This window comes from Carlito syrichta, unplaced genomic scaffold, assembly GCF_000164805.1.
Source record: "Carlito syrichta isolate Samal-C Ts95f unplaced genomic scaffold, Tarsius_syrichta-2.0.1 Scaffold304574, whole genome shotgun sequence".
Lineage (NCBI taxonomy): Eukaryota > Metazoa > Chordata > Mammalia > Primates > Tarsiidae > Carlito > Carlito syrichta.
In genome coordinates, this window is record NW_007248670.1 from 266,537 (window position 1) to 289,646 (window position 23,110).

Below are 23,110 nucleotides of genomic sequence, written 5' to 3' on the forward strand. Positions count from 1 at the left end.
AAAAAGAAAAGAAAAAACATGTTACTAAATAGAGCTGGAAAATTACAGTTAACAGTATTTTCAAATATTTTAAAGAAAAGGAGCTTCCTAATAGCTCCAGGTAGCTTTCTCCTTTCTCATTTTACTTGATCTATATCTATCACTAACATTCGTGATAGCTGATTACCCCTGCCTCCTTAAAATCCTTTTCCAGTTGGCTTCTAGGTCACCCTCCCTCCTCTGACTCTCCTGCCTCACTGGTCCACCCTACTCTGGCTCCTCTTCTCGTGCCTCTACAACTCTCCAGACTCCTAATGTTGCAGGGCCCTAAGGTTCAGTCCATGGATGCAGCCTTGGTGGTCTAGTTCAGTCTCCTGACTTGTTTATGGACTGATAAACTTCAAGATGTAGACTCCAGCCTGAACATGGTTTTGAGCTTCTTCATATGTTCCACTGCCTACTCCGTATCTCCATTTGGGTGTCCAAAAGGCACGCCAAGGTAACACATCGAAATCCAGCCTCCTAATCATCTTCCCCCAGCCTGCTTCAACCTCTTCCATTATTTTTGTAGGCTCTATCTTCACAGCACATGCATACTCTGCGCATGTCTCACTGTGTCCACCACTGTCATCCTGATCCAAGCCACCATCATCTTGTGCTTGGATTAGTGAACTAGCTTCGTGATGAATCTCCTGCTTATGATCCCTTCTCCCACTTGAATCTGGCAAGCCAGAACACTCCTGTCAAAACATATCGGATCATGTCACTTCTTTAAATTAAAACCCTCCAGTGGGTTTTTCTCCCACCAAGCAAAAGCTAAAAGTTCTTACTAACAGCCCACAAACACCTAAACAATCTTCCCCATATCCTTCTCATTTTCCCTACTTATTACTCTTTCTTCTGTTCCAGCTGTGCTGGCCTCAATTCTGTTCCTCAAGGACCACAGGCATGCTCCTGCCTCAGGTCCTTTGCACATCTGACCTCCTGCCTAGAATGATCTTCCAGACACCCACATGACCCTCCAGATATCCCTCATGCTCTTCAAGTCTTTGTTTCCATCTCACCATTTGACAGAGGCTTTGAGTATCCTCCTCCTCCCAGCATGCCCTTTCCTCTTCCCTGCTTTATTTTCCTAAGACATGACATATTTGCTCATCTAGTTTGTTTTTCATTTTACCCTAAAATATTTATTTAGAATGCCAGTTCTAAGAGGGCAGGAATTTTTGTTGGTTTTATAATCCATCAATCCCCAGTGCCTGGCACAGGGCTTCAGGAAGTATTTATAGAATATGATATAAACATAAACTCTTAGCTGCAGGAGACAGTATAGCAACATTAATAACTATAGGCGGACAGAGAAACTGATGAAAACCTCCTGGTGGGTTCTTTCTAGAAGACAGAAAGAATGGGCAAAGAAGAAAAACAAGAGGTTGGCAGGGCACAGTGGTTCATGCCTGTAATCCTAACATTTTGTGAGACGGAGGATGGGAGGACTGCTTGAGACCAGGAGTCTGACACCTGCCTGGGCAACACAGTGAGACCCCAGTTTCTCTACACACACACACACACAGAGTTAGGTGCTGAAGCATGATCTATTAGTCCTAGCTACTTGGGAGGCTGAGGTGCGAGGATCCCGTGAACTCAAGAGTTTGAGGTTACAGTGAAATATGATTACACCACTGTACTCCAGCCTCGGTGACAGAGTGAGACTCTGACAACAGACAGAGAGAGAGAGAGAGAGAGAGGGAGGGAAGGAGGGAGGGAGGAGGAGGGAGGGAGGGAGGGAGAGGGACGGAGGGAGAGAGAGAACTCCCAGAGGAGTAATTAGTAGTAAGCTGGGCCACAAAATCCCGCTACTGTGGGAGGAGGTGGAAACTGAGAGACAAGTCATGAATAATGGAAACTGTGTCTCACTATAGTTGGGAATCATTGTTCTAAATTACAGTGCAAGTAAAAACCAAGAAGCAAGCAAGCGATACTTAAGGAAAGAGAGCAGCAAGATCTGGGAAGACTCTAAAAGGTGAAGGACAATAGACAATCTGTAGTAACTAACACAGGGAGGGCAGTTCAGATTATGACTCAACTCTGGGGAAAGTCCCTGCCCATTCTAAAGAGAGCTGCACCAGTGAATTGCTCTCTGTGTGCCCAATTAAGCAGAGCATCACATAATGGTTCCCAGTTGCACTGTGCTTAAGCTCAGTGAAAAGGTGGGATTTTAACAGCAAATTTAGATGAATAAAGCAGGCTTGGTGACACAGCCTGTAATCCCGGGCTTTGGGAGGCTGAGGTGAGTGGATTGCCTGAGTCTGCAGGTTCGAGACCTGCCTGGGCAACTTGGCGAGACCTCATCTCTACAATAAATCTAAAATTAGCCGGGCATGGTAGTGCGCGCCTGTAGTTCCAGCTACTTGGAAGGCTGAGGCGGAAGGATCGCTGGAGCCCAGCAGGTTGAGGCTGTGGTGGCCGGGAGCGGCCACTGCATTCCAGTCTGGGCGACAGAGTGAGACTCCAACACACACACACACACACACACAAAATTTAGATGAATAAACTGTGTGCTGCCTTTACACTGAAGTCTTATCAGGGCACTGAAAAAAATTACTGGGTATTTTATTTCATAAGAGAAGAGCCTTTAATCTACTGGGCAAATATTTATTGAGTATAAACACTGTATCAGGTAGTATACTTCCACCACAGAGCCACAGACATTTGGGTTTTGGGAAATTTAAATAATACTTGAACAAAATTTTAAACTCACATCTTTTTGATGCCTGTCAAGTTCTACCTCATCAGGAGTGACAATGCTCATGTAAGCACCAAAAGGGAAGTTCATATCATATTCAAAGGTTGTAGGCCATCAGAAAGCAAAACAAGAAAACAGTAGTATTCTAGGACTGTCCAAAAGCAACTCTATGATAAGTACAAGTGGATAAAGACAACATTTATTGGTTTTATTTTTACTTTTAAATCTACTGTAAAAGGTCATTAGCCTGAGATAGCAAAGACCTCTTAATGGTAGACAAAAGGGCAGACCTCAGCCTCACAGAGCAGTTAGTTCAGGCTAACATCTGCATTACCTTCAAGCCTGCCAGAGTGATTTTTTTTTTTTTTGAGTTGGAGTCTCACTCTGTTGCCCAGGCATTGTAGTGGCATACTCACAGCCACCCCAGTGTCGACCCACTGGGCTCCGGTGATCCTTCTGCCTCAGTCTTCCAAGTAGGTGGAACTACAGGCATGCGCTATTACACCTGGCTAATTTTTTGATTTATTGAAGAGGTGAGGTCTTGTCAAGTTGCCCAGGCTGTTCTTGAACCGCGGGCTCAGGCAATCCGCTCACCTTGGAATCCCAAAGTGCTGGAATTATAGGCTTGAGCCACCGTGCCTGGCCCAGGGTGCTATTAATGATCCAGCTGAGGGAATTATTTCTGCTATTCATAATCGAGAATGTTATAAAGAAATATAATGAGACAGTTGTTCCTTCATGTTCACCCAACATAGAACTTTTAACTCTTAACAATGAAAATATCTATTACCAACATGTGCGTGATGATTTGTAACCCTTGGTCATTCCTCTGAATAACCGGTACAACTTTGACCCCTACTGTATAAATGTATACACAATCTGCAGCTTGATGGTAAAGTGGCCTACCACAGAATTTAGAGCTTTTAAATCTCTAAGACTAGGTATCTCAAGTTTACATTTCGAAATAACAGGCCATTTAAAGTGATGCTTGTGCTGCAATCATTGAAGACAGCATAAACCTATCTGGTCTTATGCTTGCTGAACTGAATTCTAAAGGAAAAAAGGGTTTGGAAAAAATATTCTGAATGCCAAATGGCCCAAAGTCCCGAAAAAACCAACAGGCCTTTGCTCTCCTTTGGCTCTTTTTTTGTGTTTAAGTGATTCAAAATCGGTCCCTTCCACACCCTTCTTTGCTGTCACACATCCAATTAGAACCTTGTCTCTAATCGCCCATTTCTTTTTTTTGAGAGTGTTTCCCCAGAGCCATCTATTGATTCCAAGTTGGTGGGAAGTGTATGTGCTTTGCATAATCAACTCAACCTTATACTGAGAAACAGGAACCAGAGGTTGGGCTAGGGTTTGCAAATTTCAGGGCTCAAGTACTTAGCTGGCTGGATGTTCACTTTCTTTTGAGGTTGAAAGCAGCCTGCTTAGGAAAGTGACCAAGTTGACTGCTCAATCTTGAAGACTGTTTGAGAATTGGTTGGGAAGACCATGGCAAATGTTTGAGAAGCATCTCCTGCAGTGGGTTGCAAAGATTCAAGTTGGATGCCATCTCCTATAATCTGATCATTTTACATGGCTTCCTCCGTGAATAGACATTTTAAAACAACATTTGCTACTTCCATTGCACAACTGTGTGAAGTCCTCGCTGCCAGCACTGATCGCCCATTTCAAGTTGACTTGTATATACTGCAAATACAATAAGTACTACAGTCCTGGGGCCATCGGGGTTTCATGTGCACATATGTCTTTTTCTTGGTATTACTACTATACCACTAATCTTCTCCAATGGTATGATCATACGGCTCATATTTTCAATTTGTTTTTGATTACATAATTGGAGACTTCGCTCCAAACTGCTGAGTTTAGGACACACAAATTCTATAGCACAGTCTGACTGTGATGTCAGGGTGGCTAATGGATGACCACTGGTGACACGGGGATCCCAGTGGCAGGTTCTCCCAGTACCCTGAAATGTAACTTGACCTGAATTGATCTAAAGCAGTTAATTTTGTTCACCTTCTTCTCACCTCTATTTTGGAATTAGCTGATGATTGTTCTGCTTTTGTGGTTGGGAATAACAGCAGCTCTCAGTTCAAGGACAGCAGCATGGTAAGGTGGCTATGAGCTTGAGTCTTGCAGTCAGATCTGGACTTGAGTTCCAACTCTACCCTTGACTCAACGAGACAACCCAAATGTTGTTTAGCACTTGGTGCACAGCAAATGTTTACTGTTAGCTGTTACTTCTAGTATCTATTACGTGTGAGACATTGAACTACTGCTTCATAAATCCCTGAAGTCTCATCAGTAATATAGGTTTTAGTATCCTCACTATGCAGAGGGGGCTAAGGTTCAGAGGTGTGAGCTGGTGGAGGCAAGAATCAAGCAACACTCCCACTATACTCCTCTCTACACTCATTTTATCACTCTCTTTGAAAGACTAAGAGACTTGTGTCTTTTGACAACAGCATGATTACATCTCTTTGAAGCACATCTTCTATGATTGTTGTTCTTGTTTAAAACATGGTTTAAAAAGTGATTCTCAAACTCATTCTAAAGCTTATATAAAGAGGTAAAAGATTCAGAATAGCTGAACAGTATTAAAGGAGAAGAACAAAGTTGGAGAACTGATGCTATCTGACCTCAAGACTTACCATAAAGAGACAGTAATTAAGACAGTGTGGTACTGGCAAAAGAACAAAGAGATCAATGAAACAGAACGGAGCCCAGAAATAGATCCATATAATCAACTACCTTTGAAAAAGGAGCGATGGCAATACAATAGAGAAAAGGCAGTTTTTTCAACAAATGGCACTGGAACAAGTGGACATACAAATGTAAAAAACTGAATACAGACGCAGACCAATACCCTTCACAAAATTAACTCAAAATGAATCATAGACCAAAATTTGAAACACAAAACTATTCAACTCTGGAAAATCTAGATGACCTTAGGTTTGGTGGTGACTTTGAAGACATGACACCAAAGGCACAATCCATGAAAGAAAGAACTGATAAACTGAACTTCATTAAATTTAAAAACTTTTTCTCTGCAAAAGACATGGTCAAGAGAATGAGACGAAAATATTTGCAAAAGACATGTGATAGAGGACTGTTAGCCAAAACATAGAAATAACTCTTAAAACTTAGTATAACAAGTAAACAACCCAATTAAAAAATTGGCCAAAGACCTTAACAGACACTTCATCAAAGAAGACATGTGGACAGCAAATATACATACGGAAAGATGCTCAATACCACATGTCACCAGGGAAATGCAAGTTAAAACAAGCTAGCACTACACACCTGTTAGAATGGTCAGAATTCATAATACAGACAATACCAAATGCTGACAAAGATGTAGAATAACAGGAACCCTCACTCACTGCTGTTGGGATGCTAAATAGTTTGGAAAAAACTGGCTGTCACAAATTTAGCATACGATCTGGCAATCACACTCTTTGGTATTTGCCCAAAGAAACCGAAAACTTACGCTCACACAAAAACCTGCACTCAGATATTTATAACAGCTGTATCCATAATCGACAAAACCCAGAAGCAGCCAAGATGCTTTCAGTAAGTGAATGGATAAACTGTGGTACATCCAAACAACGGAATATTATTTAGCACTAACAAGAAAGAAATTATCAAGCCATGAAAAGATATGGAAGAAACTTAAATGCCCATTACTAAGTCGAAGAAGCCAATCTGAAAGGCTACACTGTGTACGATTCCAATCATAAGACATTCTGGAAAAGGTAAAACTGTGGACCTGGTAAAGAGATCAGTGGTTGCTAGGAGTTACCGGAGAAGAAGAAATGAGTAGGCAGAGCACTGAGGATTTTTAGGGCTGTGAAAATACTCTTTATGATACTATGGTGGTAGCTACATGTCATTAAATATTTGTCCAAACCCACAGAATGTATGACACCAAGAGTGAGCCCTAATGTAGACTATGGACTTTGGGTGATAATGAAGTGTCCATGTAGATGCATCAATCGCTAACACGTGTACTACTCTGGTGGGGGATGTTGTTAATGGGGGAAACTACGCATTTGTGGGGGTAGGAGGTACACATCTGTACCTTCCTCTCAATTGTGCTGTGAACCTAAAATTGCTCTAAAAGATAAAATCTTTAAAAGTGATTATAGAGACAACTCGATTTAAAAACGGGCAAAGGATCTGAGTAGACATTTTTCTAAAGAAGATATACAAATTGCCCACAAGCATATGAAAAGATGCTTAGTATCACTAGTCATCAGGGAAATGCATATCAAAATCATAATGAGATGTTGCTTTGCAACCTCTATATTAAAAAATAGAGCTGGGCTCAGTGGCTCAGCCTGTAATCCCGTGCCTTTGGGAGGCTGAGGTGAGTGGATTGCCTGAGCCCACAGGTTCGAGACCCACCTGGGCAATTTGGCGAGACCTCATCTCTACAATAAATCAAAAAATCAGCCGGGCTTGGTGGCGCATGCCTGTAATTCCGGCTACTTGGAAGGCTGAGGCGGAAAGGATCGCCGGAGCCCAGCAGGTCGAGGCTGCGGTGGCCGGGAGCAGCCACTGCACTCGTCTGGGCGACAGAGTGAGACTCCAACTCAAAAAAAAATAGATCACAAGTGTTGGTGAGGATGTGGACAAACAGAAACCCTTACATACTGCTGGTGGGAATATAAAATGGTGCAGCCATTTTGGAAAAGGGTCTAGCATTTCCTCAAAAAGTTAAAAATAGATTTACCCTCTGCCCTAGCAATTCTACTCCTAGGTACATACCCCTCAAAAAAAAGGACACATGTTCACAGAAAAACTTGTATACAAATGTTCATAGCATTATTCATAATAGCCAAAAAGTGGAGACAACCCAAATCTTTATCAATGAATGAATAAATGTGGCATATGCGCACAAAGGAATACTAATTTGGTCACAAAGAGGAATAATGTACTGATACATGCTACTATATGAATGAACCTTGAGTACATTATGCTAAGTGAAATAAGTCAACCATAAAAATCAACCATAAAATCCCACTCATTTTATGATTCCAGATATATGAAACGTCCAGAATAGGCAAACAAACATATGGAGACAGAAAACAGCTTAGTGTTTGCCTAGGGCTGGAGGTTTGGGGGAAAATTGTACAGGGTTCATTTTGAGGTGATGAAAACGTTTCATAGCTGACTGTGGAAATGGTTGCACTAAAATACACTAAAAACCATTGACCTGTACAGCACTTTAAATGAGTAAACTGCATGGTATATAAATTATATCTCTATAAAGCTATTATTAAAAAAGTGATTATGTTCAGCTTTAGCCATCTGGATACTATTATTTTTAAAAAATTTTAAAGATGTGGGGTACAATTCATTATGCAGGTACCCTTGTTAATGAGGTGTGTTCCCCACCCCGGGCTGGCAGAATCCCACTACTGTCATGGATACTATTATTATAGATTACTGTCCTTGTTTATTATTTTCGGTCCTGGTCTCTTTTCTGTGTGTCCTTTATACACAGAGAAATCACTATGCAGTCTCTGATTTTCTGCTTTTTCTTTTCAGTCATGTTTACTGCCTAAGTTCATTATAATGAAAATGGTGGCGCTATTACCACACTAGTGTAGAGGTTAAGAGCATGAACTCGGGGGGGTCAGATCATGAACCAACTATACCACTTGCTGGCTGTGTAACCTTGGGTAGGTTATTTAACCTGTTTTAACTTCCATACCTTCGAAAAGAAAATAATAAAGAGATAATACATCCCAGGACCTTAGAAAAGTAGTCAAACTAGTAAGTTCTCAAAAAATAGCACTTTTCCTCTTTTGCTTTTACTCGTAGAAGATATGATTGCACAAAGTTTCATTATTTTCTAAAAATGCTGGCAATATTAGCCCAGCAATCTTTACTTTCACAGAACCTCCCTGATTTCTGTCTTCACAAGCTCTTTCACTAGCTGATGCTCAACTGCTGATCTCCTAAAAAGCCTGATTTTCTCCCCTAAATAATCATCTACTTTCACAGGGTTTAATAACTACCAGCATGCATGTCCTTCTACCGGCTGGGTGTACATCTGACCACCTGCTAGACAACTCTATCCAATGTCCCACAGGTGTTTTGTAGTCAATACCAAGCTCGTCGTCTTCCCCCAATTCTAATTCTTGGGAGTTGGTTACCCCTTCCTGTCACCCACAATACAAACCTGGAAATAACTGACTCTTCCACCTACTCTCACATTCCATCAATCCCCAACTCCTGCCGATTTTCCTCAGAGCTCTGTTTCATAATTTTCTCTCTACCTTGGTGGCATATCAGAATCGTCTGGGAGGCTTTGAAAAAGACCCACGACTAGGCCGAACTTCCAGTCATTTAAATCAGGACTTGGGTATCAATAGCGTCTAAAGCATCCCAGGTGATCCCAACAGACAATCAAGCTCGAGACTTTTGGATTTAGCCCTTGGCCTGCCTCTCAGGCCTCAACTCTCACTGTTCCTGGCTCTGCACGTCCTCTGGCAATACTGGACCGCTTATACTCACAGCCCCCTACTGTTTCTTGTCTTTATCACCATCCCATCCACCGATCTGACTTACTCCTACTTGTCTTATGGACCTGGTAGTTGCTTCCTCCAGGAAGTCTTTTCTCATTCACCAATCTATGGCTGAATTGGGTACTCTTCCTCTGTATTCCTTTGGTGCCCAGTAAATATCTATCACAGAGTTTAATATGCTATTTTGTAATCATATGCATATGGCCTGATCCCCTCAAAGACCTATGCACTACCTAAGGTAGGACCACCTGACACCCATTTTTCTATCTTCAACACCTAGTATACTCCTTGGCTTTATGCATATACTTAACATATGTTAGTTGAACAACTTTCCAGAGATATAGAAAGGCTTTTTCAAAAGAGATTGCTTATGCTAAGTGTTGGTGGGTGGATTCAATTAAAATCATATTTTTCTTTTCACCCAAGGGTTTATACAACCATCAACTTAGATTAAGTGTAATACTCTGCTTAACTCTGATACCTCCAAGTATTCACAGCAATTTCTTTTAGATGGACTCTTATTTTGTACTTTAAAAAAGTCTTACTTAACAATTGCAATGAGTATTAGCATATAAGTTCCGTCGGATCTTTTAGAAAAAAGTTGTAGCAAAAATTGTAAATAGCATAAGTCTATTATTATCTTAAATTATATTTTTCTTCACTTTTGTGAGCAACAGCATATTAAGATCAAAATTTATTTCTTTTGAGATACATATGATTATCCTGGATCAAATTAATTCAATCTTGAAATTAAAAAATTTCTTTTGCCCTCTGTGACATAAAACACTTTGCTGCCCTATACCCAGAGACTACAGTAAGAAAAATTCCAAAGACATTTAATCATGACTACACATAAACAATAATGAGTTTTAAAGAATGTTTCATAAAAAATACACAGTACAAGTACACAGTTTGTGTCCTTTTTAATAAACACACTTGCATAGTTATATTACAATTTTGTAAAAATAAAAACAGATTATCTCATGCCAAGCGTGCCCAGCATTTGCACAATCTCAATACTTTTGATACTATAGTTTTCAAGACACACGAAATAAAAATTTAAGGCAAAAACAGCACTTGCAACAATTTAATAATTTATTACATTATAGTAGCATCACAGCAGCATCCAATAATGCCACTTTAGGCAAAAGTCTCTCAGTATTTCCATTATAGAGTCTACTTACAAGAATTCATGATAAAATTCATTCTAAGAAAACTTGGCAAATAGAGCTTTGGACTGGAATTGGCATTTCTTTCTCTACTTTTCCTTTCTCCAGTTTCTTTTAAAGTACATTATTAATATTTTTAAATGTTTCAATTCATTTTAAAACATTAAGATAGCAGTTCCTTTTTTTTTTTTGAGTTGGAGTCTTACTCTGTCGCCCAGACTGGAGTGCAGTGGCTGCTCCCGGCCACCGCAGCCTTGACCTGCTGGGCTCTGGTGATCTTTCCACCCCAGCCTTCCAAGTAGCCGGAACTACAGGCACGTGCTACCACGCCCGGCTAATAATTTTTTGATTTATTGTAGAGATGAGGTCTCACCAAGTTGCCCAGGGGGGTCTCGAACCCACGGGCTCAGGCAATCCACGCACCTCAGCCTCTCAAAGGTTCGGAATTACAGGCTGAGCCACGGAGCCCGACTAGTTCCATTTTTTAATGGTTGTATTATTTTTAAAATGACTCTTTAAGATAAAGTTTTAGAGAAACTATACAATGGATAGGGTTATTTAAATTTTCAAATTTTCTAAAAATCAGCTTTGATTTTAGAACTGATTTTTTCATTGCTGGAAAACCCATCAGGTTTAATCAAATACTTTAATAATGATTTCACATACTACAATCTTTACATACGCAGATATTTTGATTCTTTACCTTCTACAGGAATTCAAATTATTCAGTTGTTCTCTCATTTAAAAATTCTATGTTTCTGATAAACTCTTTCCTTTTAACGTTGCCTTCTAAGCAAATTGAAAGCTGCCTTACACCAAATGAGGAAGAAAACAAATGCGTGACTGAATGAGGTATTGCAAAGGACTGCATGCATTTTTAAGAAGGACTTAAGTTATTATAATATGCCACACAATTTCATTTCTTTTTAGCTTTCAAATATTTGACAAAATACCTACACAAAGAGTGGTATTTCAGCTAATACCGTAAATTTATTTTCCAGACTGACCTTCAGCTTAAATACGCCTGTGTGATTTAACCTACAGGTACTGGATGAACACATTATTTTCAGATTGATTACAGATGCTAAACTCTATCTGAATGTCATTCCTAATGATTTATCAGTGTAAAAGTGAAGCTATTTGAGCTATAAAAGTACCTTTGAAATAATTTATCAGTGTATTAGATAAGCCCAAACTCAAAATTATAAAGAAAAAATGTTATATCAAATAATGTGACTTTAAATTAACAGTGGTCTGATTTCAAACCTCATGGTTTAAGATGAATTTACAGTAACTGTCCTTAATCTGAACTCAACCAAAGGGTGCAAAAGCAGAAAATTCATAAATAAAAGGCAAGGACAAATAACTCAAACAATTGGTGTCAGTTGAATTCACAAGGTCCTGAACTTTGCACTGTCTGTTTAAGTGAGTGCAGGCAAATCTGTTATTCCACCTGTAAAATGGTATTATTGCTTTCCTATTAATGTCATATTTATAAAAGTATCATGATGATGCCAAATGCTAAAAATGAAGTTGGTCTAATAACTAGAAATTCCCACCCAAGGGAGCACACATACATATCTCCCTACATCTTCATAATGTGAAGTATTTTGGAACACAGACATTTGAACTTTGTGAAGTTTTAACTGCTGATTCTTTCTCGAGTATCGTAAAGTTATGATTTAGGCAATGTATGACTGAAATAATTCATTCATAATGCATAGGCACATTAACACAAATATTGCACAAAATAGGCCTCTAACTGAAACTGAGAGGTATAAAAACATATTTCACTCTTTGTAAAGAATTCTGTGAGGAAATATGACTCTGATTGTATGTACACTTTTCCTGATAATACTTTGACATTCACAAACAGTAGATTGCACTGCAGTTTGTAAACATTTTTAAATTGCATAAACTTATCACTGATTTTCAAATATTGTTTAATACTGTCTACTAAAACTCATTTTTGTTTCTGCAAAGTACTCTCACATACATTAGTTTATAATAATGTTGTTTACTTTTAAACTGTTTTCCATTCAAGGAAAATAAGTAAATTCCTATGTCAAAGTAGTCAATGTGGTTGAAGGGCAAGTATTAGTCAGAGAAGTCTGGAGGGTAAAATCATCTTCCAGCCTCAAAGAAGCCTTATGATATAGGAAATGGCAGCTCTCACACATCTTCCCTTCACTCTAACTCATTCTTGACTAGAGCCTGTATACCTGCTTCAGGGCATTTCAACTCTTTAAGGATCCCTTAGCATCTTTGTTAAACACGTTAAGAATGCCAACCGCTGCTCCTGGGATACGTAATCACTTGATTAAAACTGGTAACATGAACTTTGACTTTAAAATGTATTATAGATATAAATGCTCTAATTAAGCGAGAGAAGGTTTCACATCTCACAGTCAATGATAGGAACCTTTCATACCTCAATAATAATCCCTTTTAGGTCATCAAAAAAGAAGTAACAACTAACGGCTGCAACACATGCTGCAGCATCTTCATCAGCTCAGAGCACATGAAGGTTAAGCAAACTGCCCCAGGACAGTGCTCCTTCTTGGGCAGCTGAAACAGATTAAACATATTCCACTCTGCATACTCTTGCCAGAGCAGGTCACTTTTCTCTCTGAGAGATAAAAATGCTCCCCTCAAATGTTATTGCTCCCATCCCAAATACACAGAAAACAGAGAAAAGGTTATTTCTAGTTCTTGACCTTTAAACAAACCCAAATACTGGTACTCATAGTGGCATATTAGAAAGTAATAAACAGTGCGTATTTGAGGGCAAACCACATATTGAGCCAAGTAAGCACTCACTGTGATTAGAGTTATATCAAACATAATAGCAAAACATAAGCAAATTTTATCTGAATTCTGTAAAGAATATACATGTTGCAATGACATTACAAAAGCATGGCAGCCCATTACAAATCGGCAAGAACAGTTTGTGCAAATAGTGGGTCTTTGTGTGTTTGAACTCCCACCATGTAAGGGCAAACTCAATATGCATGCTAATGACCTACGATTGCCAAATTAAAAAAGAAGAAAAATGCTAAAGGATGCCAGAGTGAACAGCAGGGAAAGCCACACAAAGACCCACTATCCTTTAATGTGTTACAAATAAATTTTAACTCTAAATTAGAAACACAAAGAAATAATCACAAGTGGCTCTAACATTCAAACGAAGTAAATGAATTGTGTAGGAGATATTTGATCAGGGCTGCCTGCCCTGCCTCCACGCTAGAGTCAAACTTGGATAGTGGGTCTCTGGGGTGCTTTCACAACTGGAAGACAACATTGGGTCCTAAAAAAAGAAAAATGAGGAATAAATGAACATAATGCAAATTAGATGGGTGAGATAAAATTTGTCTAATAATAACATGCAACATCAGCTAAACAAATTTGAACTAATAAAATTCTCAACCTTTAAAAAAATATTCTAATTACATAATAAAATGGAAATGATACCTATAAGGGCCAAAAAAACCCAAATGGTAATCTACACTTTAACTAGATTTCACTGACTATTATGAAGTCTATCAACAGATAATTAATTTCTAAAAATCTGGGTAGGTATAGCAAAGATCTCATGTCAATTCCTGACTTTTAGGATTAAGCGTTTTCTGAATGAAATCCTATTAAAGTTATTGGTTTCTATATACTTAATGTGAATTAACTTCATAGCCACCAATGCAATTAACTTTATTCTTCATCTCTGAAAAAGCAATTATGATTCTTCAATTTCTGATAAATAGCTATTTCAAGTAAACAAAATCAGTATTCCTCACTCTCCTATGTGATTTTAACACTTGTTTTGTAGAAACAAACTGTCTCAGAGGAATCTCTTTGGGAATTATTCTCAGAATTACAGAATTGAGAGCCCTTCTATTCCAAGACATATGATGAGCCTTTGGTCATTAATTTAGGCAAAACGATAAATAATTCAGTTTTAGATATGATCAAATTTTAAACAACCACATATATAGGCAGAAAACAAGGTATTAATAGCTAAGTTACTGGTAATAATTTTATAACAGAGAATTGCAAAACTACTCCTGTTTTGAAATAGCCTCTTGAACATTCTATTTTCCCAGCTCTCAATATGTAAAATGACCAAGAAAATAGCATCTCTTCCCATCCCCAACATCTGCCTTTCTAGTAAGCTATTATTATTTATCCTTCATGTCCTAGTTCAAATACCCTCTATGGACTCTTTCATGACATGCCTTCTTTCCCCACAAAGATTTAAAGGATCTTTCTTCAACACATATTTGTATAAATATTCATTGTAGAAATCTGAATGTTATTCCCCATGGACCTCTAAAATTACTTCAGAGCACGGACTGTCTTTTCATCTTTGTATTACCAATTCCTAGTATATATATGGTAGACACTCAAATATACTTACCAAATGATGAATTTCTTAATCGAATAGTGGGCAGAAGGCTAACATAACATATGAAAACCCCATAAAAAGTAAAATCTGAAGCACATGGGAATTTTGTTTCTTTAAAATCATTGTACAGGTCAGAAATGACCAAAGGACAACGATTCCTTTTCTTCTTGTTTCCATGTTTCAATATTGCTATTTCCTTGTTTTATTTGAAACTGGTTGTTTTTTAGAATTGCACTGTCCAATATGGCAGCCATCAGCCACAAGAGGCTATTTGGTTTTAAGTTAATTAAAACAAAATTAAGTTAATAATTGAGTTTCTCAGTCATATTAGTCACACCCCAAATGATCAAAAGCTATACGTGGCCAACTAGCAGCTAATGTATTGGATAGTAGAGATGTAGACTGTTTTCCTCATTGCAGAAAATTCTATTGGATAGTGCTGTTTAGATTGGGTATTTCCCTCATCCACTGGTAGACTGAGGCTCTGCCAGTTCTATCCACACTAAAATGCCAGAAAAAGCATTCTCTGGGCCAAAGTAATTTCCATGGCAAATGTGTCCTCAGATAACTAATTCATGCTAATCTATTTTCTGTATCATTTGTGTATTGACAACCTACTATGCTGTTTCTTTTCAAAATAAAAAGTTTTCAATTAACTCTCTGGGAAGGTTACTTTCTGTCTTGGAACAAATTTCTCTAGAAAAATGATTTTTAAATTATCCCCAGAGGGATAAATTAAACTGAAAGGACTGCTACAGGAAGGGAAGTGCTGCGGGCACGGTCTTGTCCTTCCTTTAGAACAGTTATATATCTGTTCTTTATGTTCCCTCTTATATGAGACTTACATGGAAAACGTGTTCCAAACAACAACAACAAATCTGAAAAAGCCGCATTTAGATCACAGATGCTATACAAGCCAAACGTACTGACACACTGGGATGCCTTCCAGAACCACTAGCCAAAGATCTTTGAGACCCAGTAGATCTAAAAAGTTTCTCCCTTTCTCATCTCCAAGAAAGATGCAACAGGTGTATCTAATTAATCAGATAGGTGTATTTCTAATTAGTCACTGTGAACTGCCAAACCATCAGCAGAGCTTAAAAATGATCATTTATTAAGCAACTGAAGTTATCATTTTCTTTACTACTTATCCTGAAATCCTGAAACATTTTGGGAATATTCAAATAATAAAAAACTGGACCCCTCCCATCTCCAAATTAGGAAATTTAGTTGCTTTGTCTAAAGGGAACTCTTCTCCCAGCATCAGAACACACAAAATTGCTGCATATAAAATAAGTTCATAGTCCATATACTGAATCATAAATTTTGATTGGGTTACTATTTATATGTTCACTGCAATTAAACTAAAATGAAAGACTAATTATTTTAAATAATCTCAAAAGAATGATAAAAATACATGATGCATTTTATAAACAAAAAAAGGGTAGAAAAAAAGACATCCATTTTATAAAGGTGGAAAGTTATTTCCAAGTACTGTTTATTCCCTAATTTATTATTATTAATGCTGTTTTTTATTATCAACTATAAGAACAGCTAGGTAAATACAAAGAGTTTTTTTTTTTTAAATTAAAGACAGGGTCTTACTATGTTGTCAGGCTGGTCTTGAATTCATGAGCTCAAGTCATCCTCCTTCCTTGCCTCTCAAAGTGCTAGGATTACAGACAGGAGCCACCACACTAGCCATGGAGATAATTCTATATAATACCAAATTTCACACTTTGAAATCTGGACCCTTGTCTGAAAATAGTGAAACAGATCTTGATTCATACATCCCTTGTGGAATAAGGTGGATCTCTAGAGAATCATCCAATGAGAGTTTCACAAACAGTTTAAACACGTTATTTAATTTTCTTCCAATCTGGATGATAGTAAACACGTGGGAGATAAATGCACAGGGTGCAAATTTAATGGCATCTGTACACTAACGGGGTAATGTTAAATAGGTAAACAGGGCAATTACCAGCTGCCTTTTACTAAGCCAAAAAAAGAACACTGGATGCTGAAAAAGAGGATGATGGTGAAAAGAAGTTGCAGTACAGATGGCTGTCATACCAAAGAACCCATGGAAAAAAGTATACATTCTTTCAGATAAAGTCTAATACTAGGGACTGCAGCTAGCAAAAGGTACTTAAAATAAAGGAGTACACTTCTGATCTTATTTAAAGTTTCCTTTTGTTTTTTTCTTTAAACATTAATCTACAGTTGCTGTGAGTGCTGAGTTTAAGATCTGATTCAGAACAGTAATAAATGCAATGCTGCATATTAAAGTTTTCACACGAGGTAGGTAAATAAGGTGCTATTACTCACACTGCTGACTTGGATCTGAGTCTGTCGTCATCTTAACATAGTTTGAAGGAAAGAGACCAGTCACCCCGTTGATTTCTCCTTGCCACCAGTCAGGATCGTCTTTGTTCGAAACATTAATAAGTTGTCCCTTGGAGAAACTGAGCTCATCTTCATTATTCGCCACATAATCATACATAGCAATCACCTGACACACTATCAGAAGAATGACAAAATAACACATTAGACAAATGAATCATTCTTAGATCAAATGTTAAAACTCTCCCTAGGATTTAAATTATTTTAGTATTAAATATTAAAAGTAGACTAAAATTTCCCTTGAGCTGCTCTTTCTTCCATCCTCTTTCCCTTATTCCCTGTTTTTAAAAAAAACATGAATTTCCCAACTACAGTTAACAATCCAAGTTAACTGTTTCACTTTAAGTACCAAGATATTTCACATTGAAAAATGTCAAGGAGTAAAGTGATTCAAGTACCACTGAACAGTTGGTTCTTTCCACACAGAACTGATTTCAGTGAGGAAGTTATCAGTGGCATCTTACTTTTAAGCAGAGGTAAGGAAAGAACCGATTTTAAATAGTTTTTTCCAAAGAGTTAGCTAATCTAAGAAGTTGCTGAGTAACAAACTTCTCTAAAATGAAATATAAGTTAAGACACTTCCATACCAGGATGAAAGGCAGGTGTGGCTCCACTACTTGGACCCAAAAGTTTAACATGGCTAGCAGGAAACCATCCCTTCTGTCGCTTTTTTCCTCTGGCCTATAAAATTAGCAAAGGGAATATACGATTGAAAGATTAGATTAAAACAATCATTGTGACATAACTTAAATATTAGAAAAAACCACGAATGTATAGCAAAGAAATCAGGCTTGCTCAAAGAAATGCATAGCCTTTGCCCTTGGCTTCTGGGAGGTAATTTCTAAATCCTATTCTAATAAGAGTATCTTACCTAGGGGCTTTGGGCCACACCAATTCTAACAAATGTGACTTACGGTGAGTGCTTTGGGTTTTGCCATGTCAGTTCCACCTCAGAAGGGACTAGAGACTGAGTTCAGCCATCTAGGCAATCAACCACACCTATGTGATGGAGCCCCAGTAGAAACTCTGGACACCAAAACTCTGGTGAGCATGGCATTGGTCACACATCGTTGCCAGGAGGAGTTAATGTTGCTTGTGAATCCACTGGGAGAGGACAACTGGAAGCTCCCTTTTTGGAACTCTCTTGCACTCTGCCCCATGTATCTCTTCCCTTGGCTGATTTCAATCTGTCTCCTTTCATAAACTGTAACTGTAACAGCTTTCAGTGAGTTCTGTGGGGTTCTTCTAGTGAATTATGAAACTTAAGAGGAGTTTTGGGGAACCCTGAACTTGCAACTGGCTTCAGACATGAGGGTGGTCTTTTGGCCTTTCAGGTCAACATTAAACAAATGGAAGAAACACTACAATATGCATCTCAAATTGCTGCTGAAAACACTATCTGTGGAAGTCTTTCAGGCTCAGAGTTCTCTGAATATTTCACATAAATAATACTTATATTTAAAAATACCTTTCAAGGCTGGGCTTGGTGGCTCAGCCTGTTATCCCAGTGCCAAGGCGAGTGGATTGCCTGAGTCTGTGGGTTCGAAACCAGCCCAGGAAACTTGGCGAGACCTTGTCTCTATTATAAATAAAAAAATTAGCCAGGTGTGGTGCATGGGCCTGTAGTTCTGGCTACTTGGAAGGCTAAAGGTGGAAGGATTGTTGGAGCCCAGCAGGTTGACGCTGGGGTGGCCATGAGTGTGCCACTGCACTCCAGACTGGGGGACAGAGTGAGACTATAACTCTAATAATAATAATAATAATAAAATAATAAATAAACCTTTCTAGAGTTCTAATAAGTTCATGTCAACTGTTAAAATGGTGCAGCCCACTACAAATACCTCTGTAGCTTTGTTAATAATTATTCAGGCAATCATAAATAAAATTTGTAAGAGTCATGTTTCCCACTTAGTTGGGTCAATCTTCAAAGAAAGTCAAAAGGTGGAATTGCAGAGAGTTATTCAAGAATACATAGAATTTGAACCCCCCCCACTGTTCTTTAGGAATCCTCCAATTTACAAGAATGAAGCTATATCCTCTGTAACACAATCATAAATCACAATTATATAAAAGTATAGCTATTACACCTCACATCATCTTTTAACTCCTAATTTTTTTTTTAGTTTTAACTAGTAAGGACATTTTAGAAGTGAGAGTAGAATCCTCTTTCTGCATCAAAGCATATGCAATAACCATCTATCAACATTTTAAGAAAAAAACATACTCATCTATGTCTGCACTCTCTTTCCTTGCGCTGCTGTTTAAAAAACCTAAGGCTCCCCACCACCTACCAATGGGGAGAGGAGAACCTATACAGTAAATGGTGCTGGGAAAATTGGCTGACCACATGCAGAAGATTGAAACAGGACCCCTATCTATCCCCATGCACAAAGGTTAACTCCAAATGGATCAGAGACCTAAATGTAAAACCTCAAACCATAAGAACCTTAGAAAAGGAAGGAAATACTCTCATGGAAATCGGAACTGGCATCCAATTCCTGTACAAAACCCGAAACCCACAGGACTTAAGAGAGAAGATAGACAAATGGGACCTTATTAAACTGACAAGCTTCTGCAAAGCCAAAGAAACCATCAAGAGAGCAGGGAGACAGCCTACAGACTGGGAAAAAGTATTTGCCAACTCTAGGTCTGACAAAGGCTTAACATCCTGGATCTACAAGGAACTGAAACGTACTGAAAAGAAGAAAACAAACAACCCCATTATAAAATGGGCAAAAGACATGAACAGATACTTCACAAAAGAAGACATTCGAGCAGCCAACAAACACATGAAGAAATGCTCAACCTCACTAATCATCAGGGAGATGCAAATCAAAACCACACTGAGATACCACCTAACTCCAGTCAGAATGGCAATTATCAACAACTCAAAAAATAACAGCTGCTGGAGAGGGTGTGGTGAAAAGGGAACACTTCTACACTGTTGGTGGGAGTGTAATCTAGTGCAACCTCTGTGGAAAGCAGTGTGGCGATTCCTAAAAGCTCTAAAAATTGACCTTCCATATGACCCTGCAATCCCCCTACTGGGAATATACCCTGAAGAACACAAATCACTCTATAAAAAAGATACCTGCACACGTATGTTTATCGCAGCATTGTTCACAATACAAGAACCTGGAAACAACCATGCTGCCCATCAAAAGAGGACTGGATTAAAAAAATGTGGTACATATACACGATGGAATACTACGCAGCCATAAAAAAGAACAAAATCATGAATTTCGCTGCAACCTGGATGGAACTAGAGTCTATAATACTGAGTGACCTCTCACAAAAACAAAAATCCGAATATCACATGTTCTCACTCATATAATGGACCTTGAACATCCAATGCAACACTATAAGAAAATGACTGATGGTACTGGGAAACTATGGGGGGGAGGGGGATGGGATTAACAGTAGCAAATATCTGTCGGGGGATGGGAAAACACTTCTTATCTACAGGGTGCCTGAATGAAACATCATTGTACACCTAACCCTTAACTGTACCCCACAAAACCATAATAAAAAATACTGATTAATGAAAAAAAACCCAAAAACCTAAGGCTACTGGGGACAGTCCAATGGGTAGTTTTTTGTTGCACAACCTGGATCATGTCTTTCTTCTAGTGGCTCTACTGTAAGCCTGGGGCTATCCCAGACAGAGATGATGCTGTGCTTTCCTTTAAGAAGGTGACCTGTGATTTATTAAGGAATGCATTATTGAAAAACAATTGTTGTTAGAGAAAATTATTAATTATTATAACTTATAACACCAACTCAACTGTGCTAAAAAGGTACAGGCAAATGCCTAAAGAAAATATGATACACTAAAATGCTGACACTGATTAAGTGGTTGGTTTAAGTGATGTAAAATTTTTATTATCTTTATTATGAGCGTGCAGTACTTTTTCTTCTTAAAGAAAAAAAAAAAAACAGTCAATGTCTTGTTCTGTCATCCAGGCTGAGTGCAGTGATATGATCATAGCTCACTGTGACCTCAAACTCCTCAGCTCAAGGAATTTCCTGTCTCAGCCGTCTAGGACTGCAGGTGTGCACCACCATGCCTGGCTAATTTTCTTTCTTTCTTTCTTTCTTTTTTTTTTTGAGTTGGAGTCTCACTCTGTTGCCTAGGCTGGAGTGTAGCGGCACAATCATGGTTTACCACAGCTTCAACCTCCTGGGCTCCAGCAATCTTCCTGCCTCAGTATCCTGAGTAGCTGGAACCACAGGTGTGCACACCACACCTAGTTAATTTTTTAATTTTTATTTTTTTGGTGGAGATGAGGTCTTGCTATGTTGCCCAGGCTGGTCTTGAACACCTAGTCTCAAGTGATCCTCTTGCCTTGGCCTCCCAAAGTGCTGGGGTTACAGGTATGAGCCATTGCAGCCTAAGTTTTAAAATTTCATGTAGAGATGGGATCTTGCTATCTTGCCCAGACTGGTTTCAAACTCCCAACCTCAAGTGATCCTCCCACCTCAGCTTTCCAAAGTGCTGGGATAATAAGACTGAGCCACTGTATCTGGTCACATGAGTTACTTTTATAATAAATTTGATAAATGCTATTTAAAGAATATTACCTGTAACTCCCCTTGCCACCACCCACTTGTATTTTTCTTCAGAATTAATATTAACTGTCCTGGTGCAAGACTAAGTTGTTCAGAACCAGAAGCAACATATGCTGAAGTTACTTGAGCAATCTCTGAAAAGAAGAAAAACAAGAAACTATGAATTCAATCCACAATAGAAGCAAATACTTTCAGTAATTTTTTAAAGTTCACTATTAAACATACCAGGTTTTTTGTTTGATGCTCCAGATTTGCTAGCACTCCCAAAACTCTACAAGGAAAAGATATCATGCTGTTTTATCAATTCCAACAATCCAGATGTAAAAGCACAAAGGTTATTAGGAAATAGAGATTTCTAATTCCCAGGATTCTTGTTTCTTTAGATGAATTCATGACAGAAATGTCATGAAAATGACAAGATCCTCATACAGTATTAACCAAATAGGTGAAGAATCCGACACTTAAAGAGATCTGGTCTGCTCATAAACAAGTAACTGATGTCATCAACCACTGACTCAAAAGGAAGAGCTCGTTTTCTGAATCTTTCTTGAGTATTAAACATGACTCTTCAGGCCAAATGCAACCCATTCATCAGTGGGGTTAACATCCATGTCTACTATATGCAGCATGTGTCCTGGATATGTTAAGGCACATGTGAATTTTGCTCTCACTTTTTGTAAAGGACTCATCTTCATCTCCTGCTGAATAGAACACAATGTTTTTATATTTATTTTTTTTTTTACCATGTTTCCCCCAAATTGCCTGAACTTGACCTAAGAACAAAAAATTCATACCCTGGGTAGCAGCCATCACCTTAAAGGATAAATTGCATCAACCTTATTTCCTCTTTTTGGGAATCTGATCAAAAAAAGGGATGGGACTAAAAAGAATCTTTTCCTGCTAGTGAACACAGTTACAGTACAAGTATTAATATTAAGCAAAGTGGATGACAGTCAAAAGCTAACATTTTTTTGAGTATTACCTAATAGGTACTGCTCTAAAAGGTTCCATATATTCAGTTATTTAGTTTTCACAATAACACTATTAAGTAATTATGATCACCCCCATTTTACAGAGAGGGAAGCTGAAGCACAGAAAGGTGAAGTATTTGTCTAATATTGCTAGTCTTTAAGTGGTACAGACCAGAGTCAATCCAGGTAGCCTGATCCCAGTACACCAATGGTTCTCAGCATGTGATCTGTAGAACCCTGGAAGTATTCAGCCCTTGAGTCCCTTTCAAGGGCCTATGAGATAAAAACTATCTTCATAATAATACAAAAATATTATTTGCCTTTTCCACCACACT

The 23,110-nt window shown here is 38.4% G+C and overlaps 1 protein-coding gene across 2 annotated transcripts in view; it reads right to left on the reverse strand.

The window, feature by feature from the left end:
- Positions 1 to 23,110, reverse strand: part of ITSN2 (intersectin 2) — a 131,511-nt gene that overhangs the window by 26,340 nt on the left and 82,061 nt on the right. Inside the window, exons 24-27 of one of the 2 annotated variants that reach the window (XM_021713494.1) lie at positions 22,030 to 22,075; positions 21,817 to 21,938; positions 17,823 to 17,916; positions 17,161 to 17,352 (exon numbers count right to left, since the gene is read on the reverse strand). In XM_021713494.1, the coding sequence (XP_021569169.1) occupies positions 17,161 to 17,352; positions 17,823 to 17,916; positions 21,817 to 21,938; positions 22,030 to 22,075 (454 nt within the window). The remainder of the gene's footprint in view (positions 1 to 17,160; positions 17,353 to 17,822; positions 17,917 to 21,816; positions 21,939 to 22,029; positions 22,076 to 23,110) is intronic. The other variant, XM_021713495.1, reaches the window with a different exon arrangement.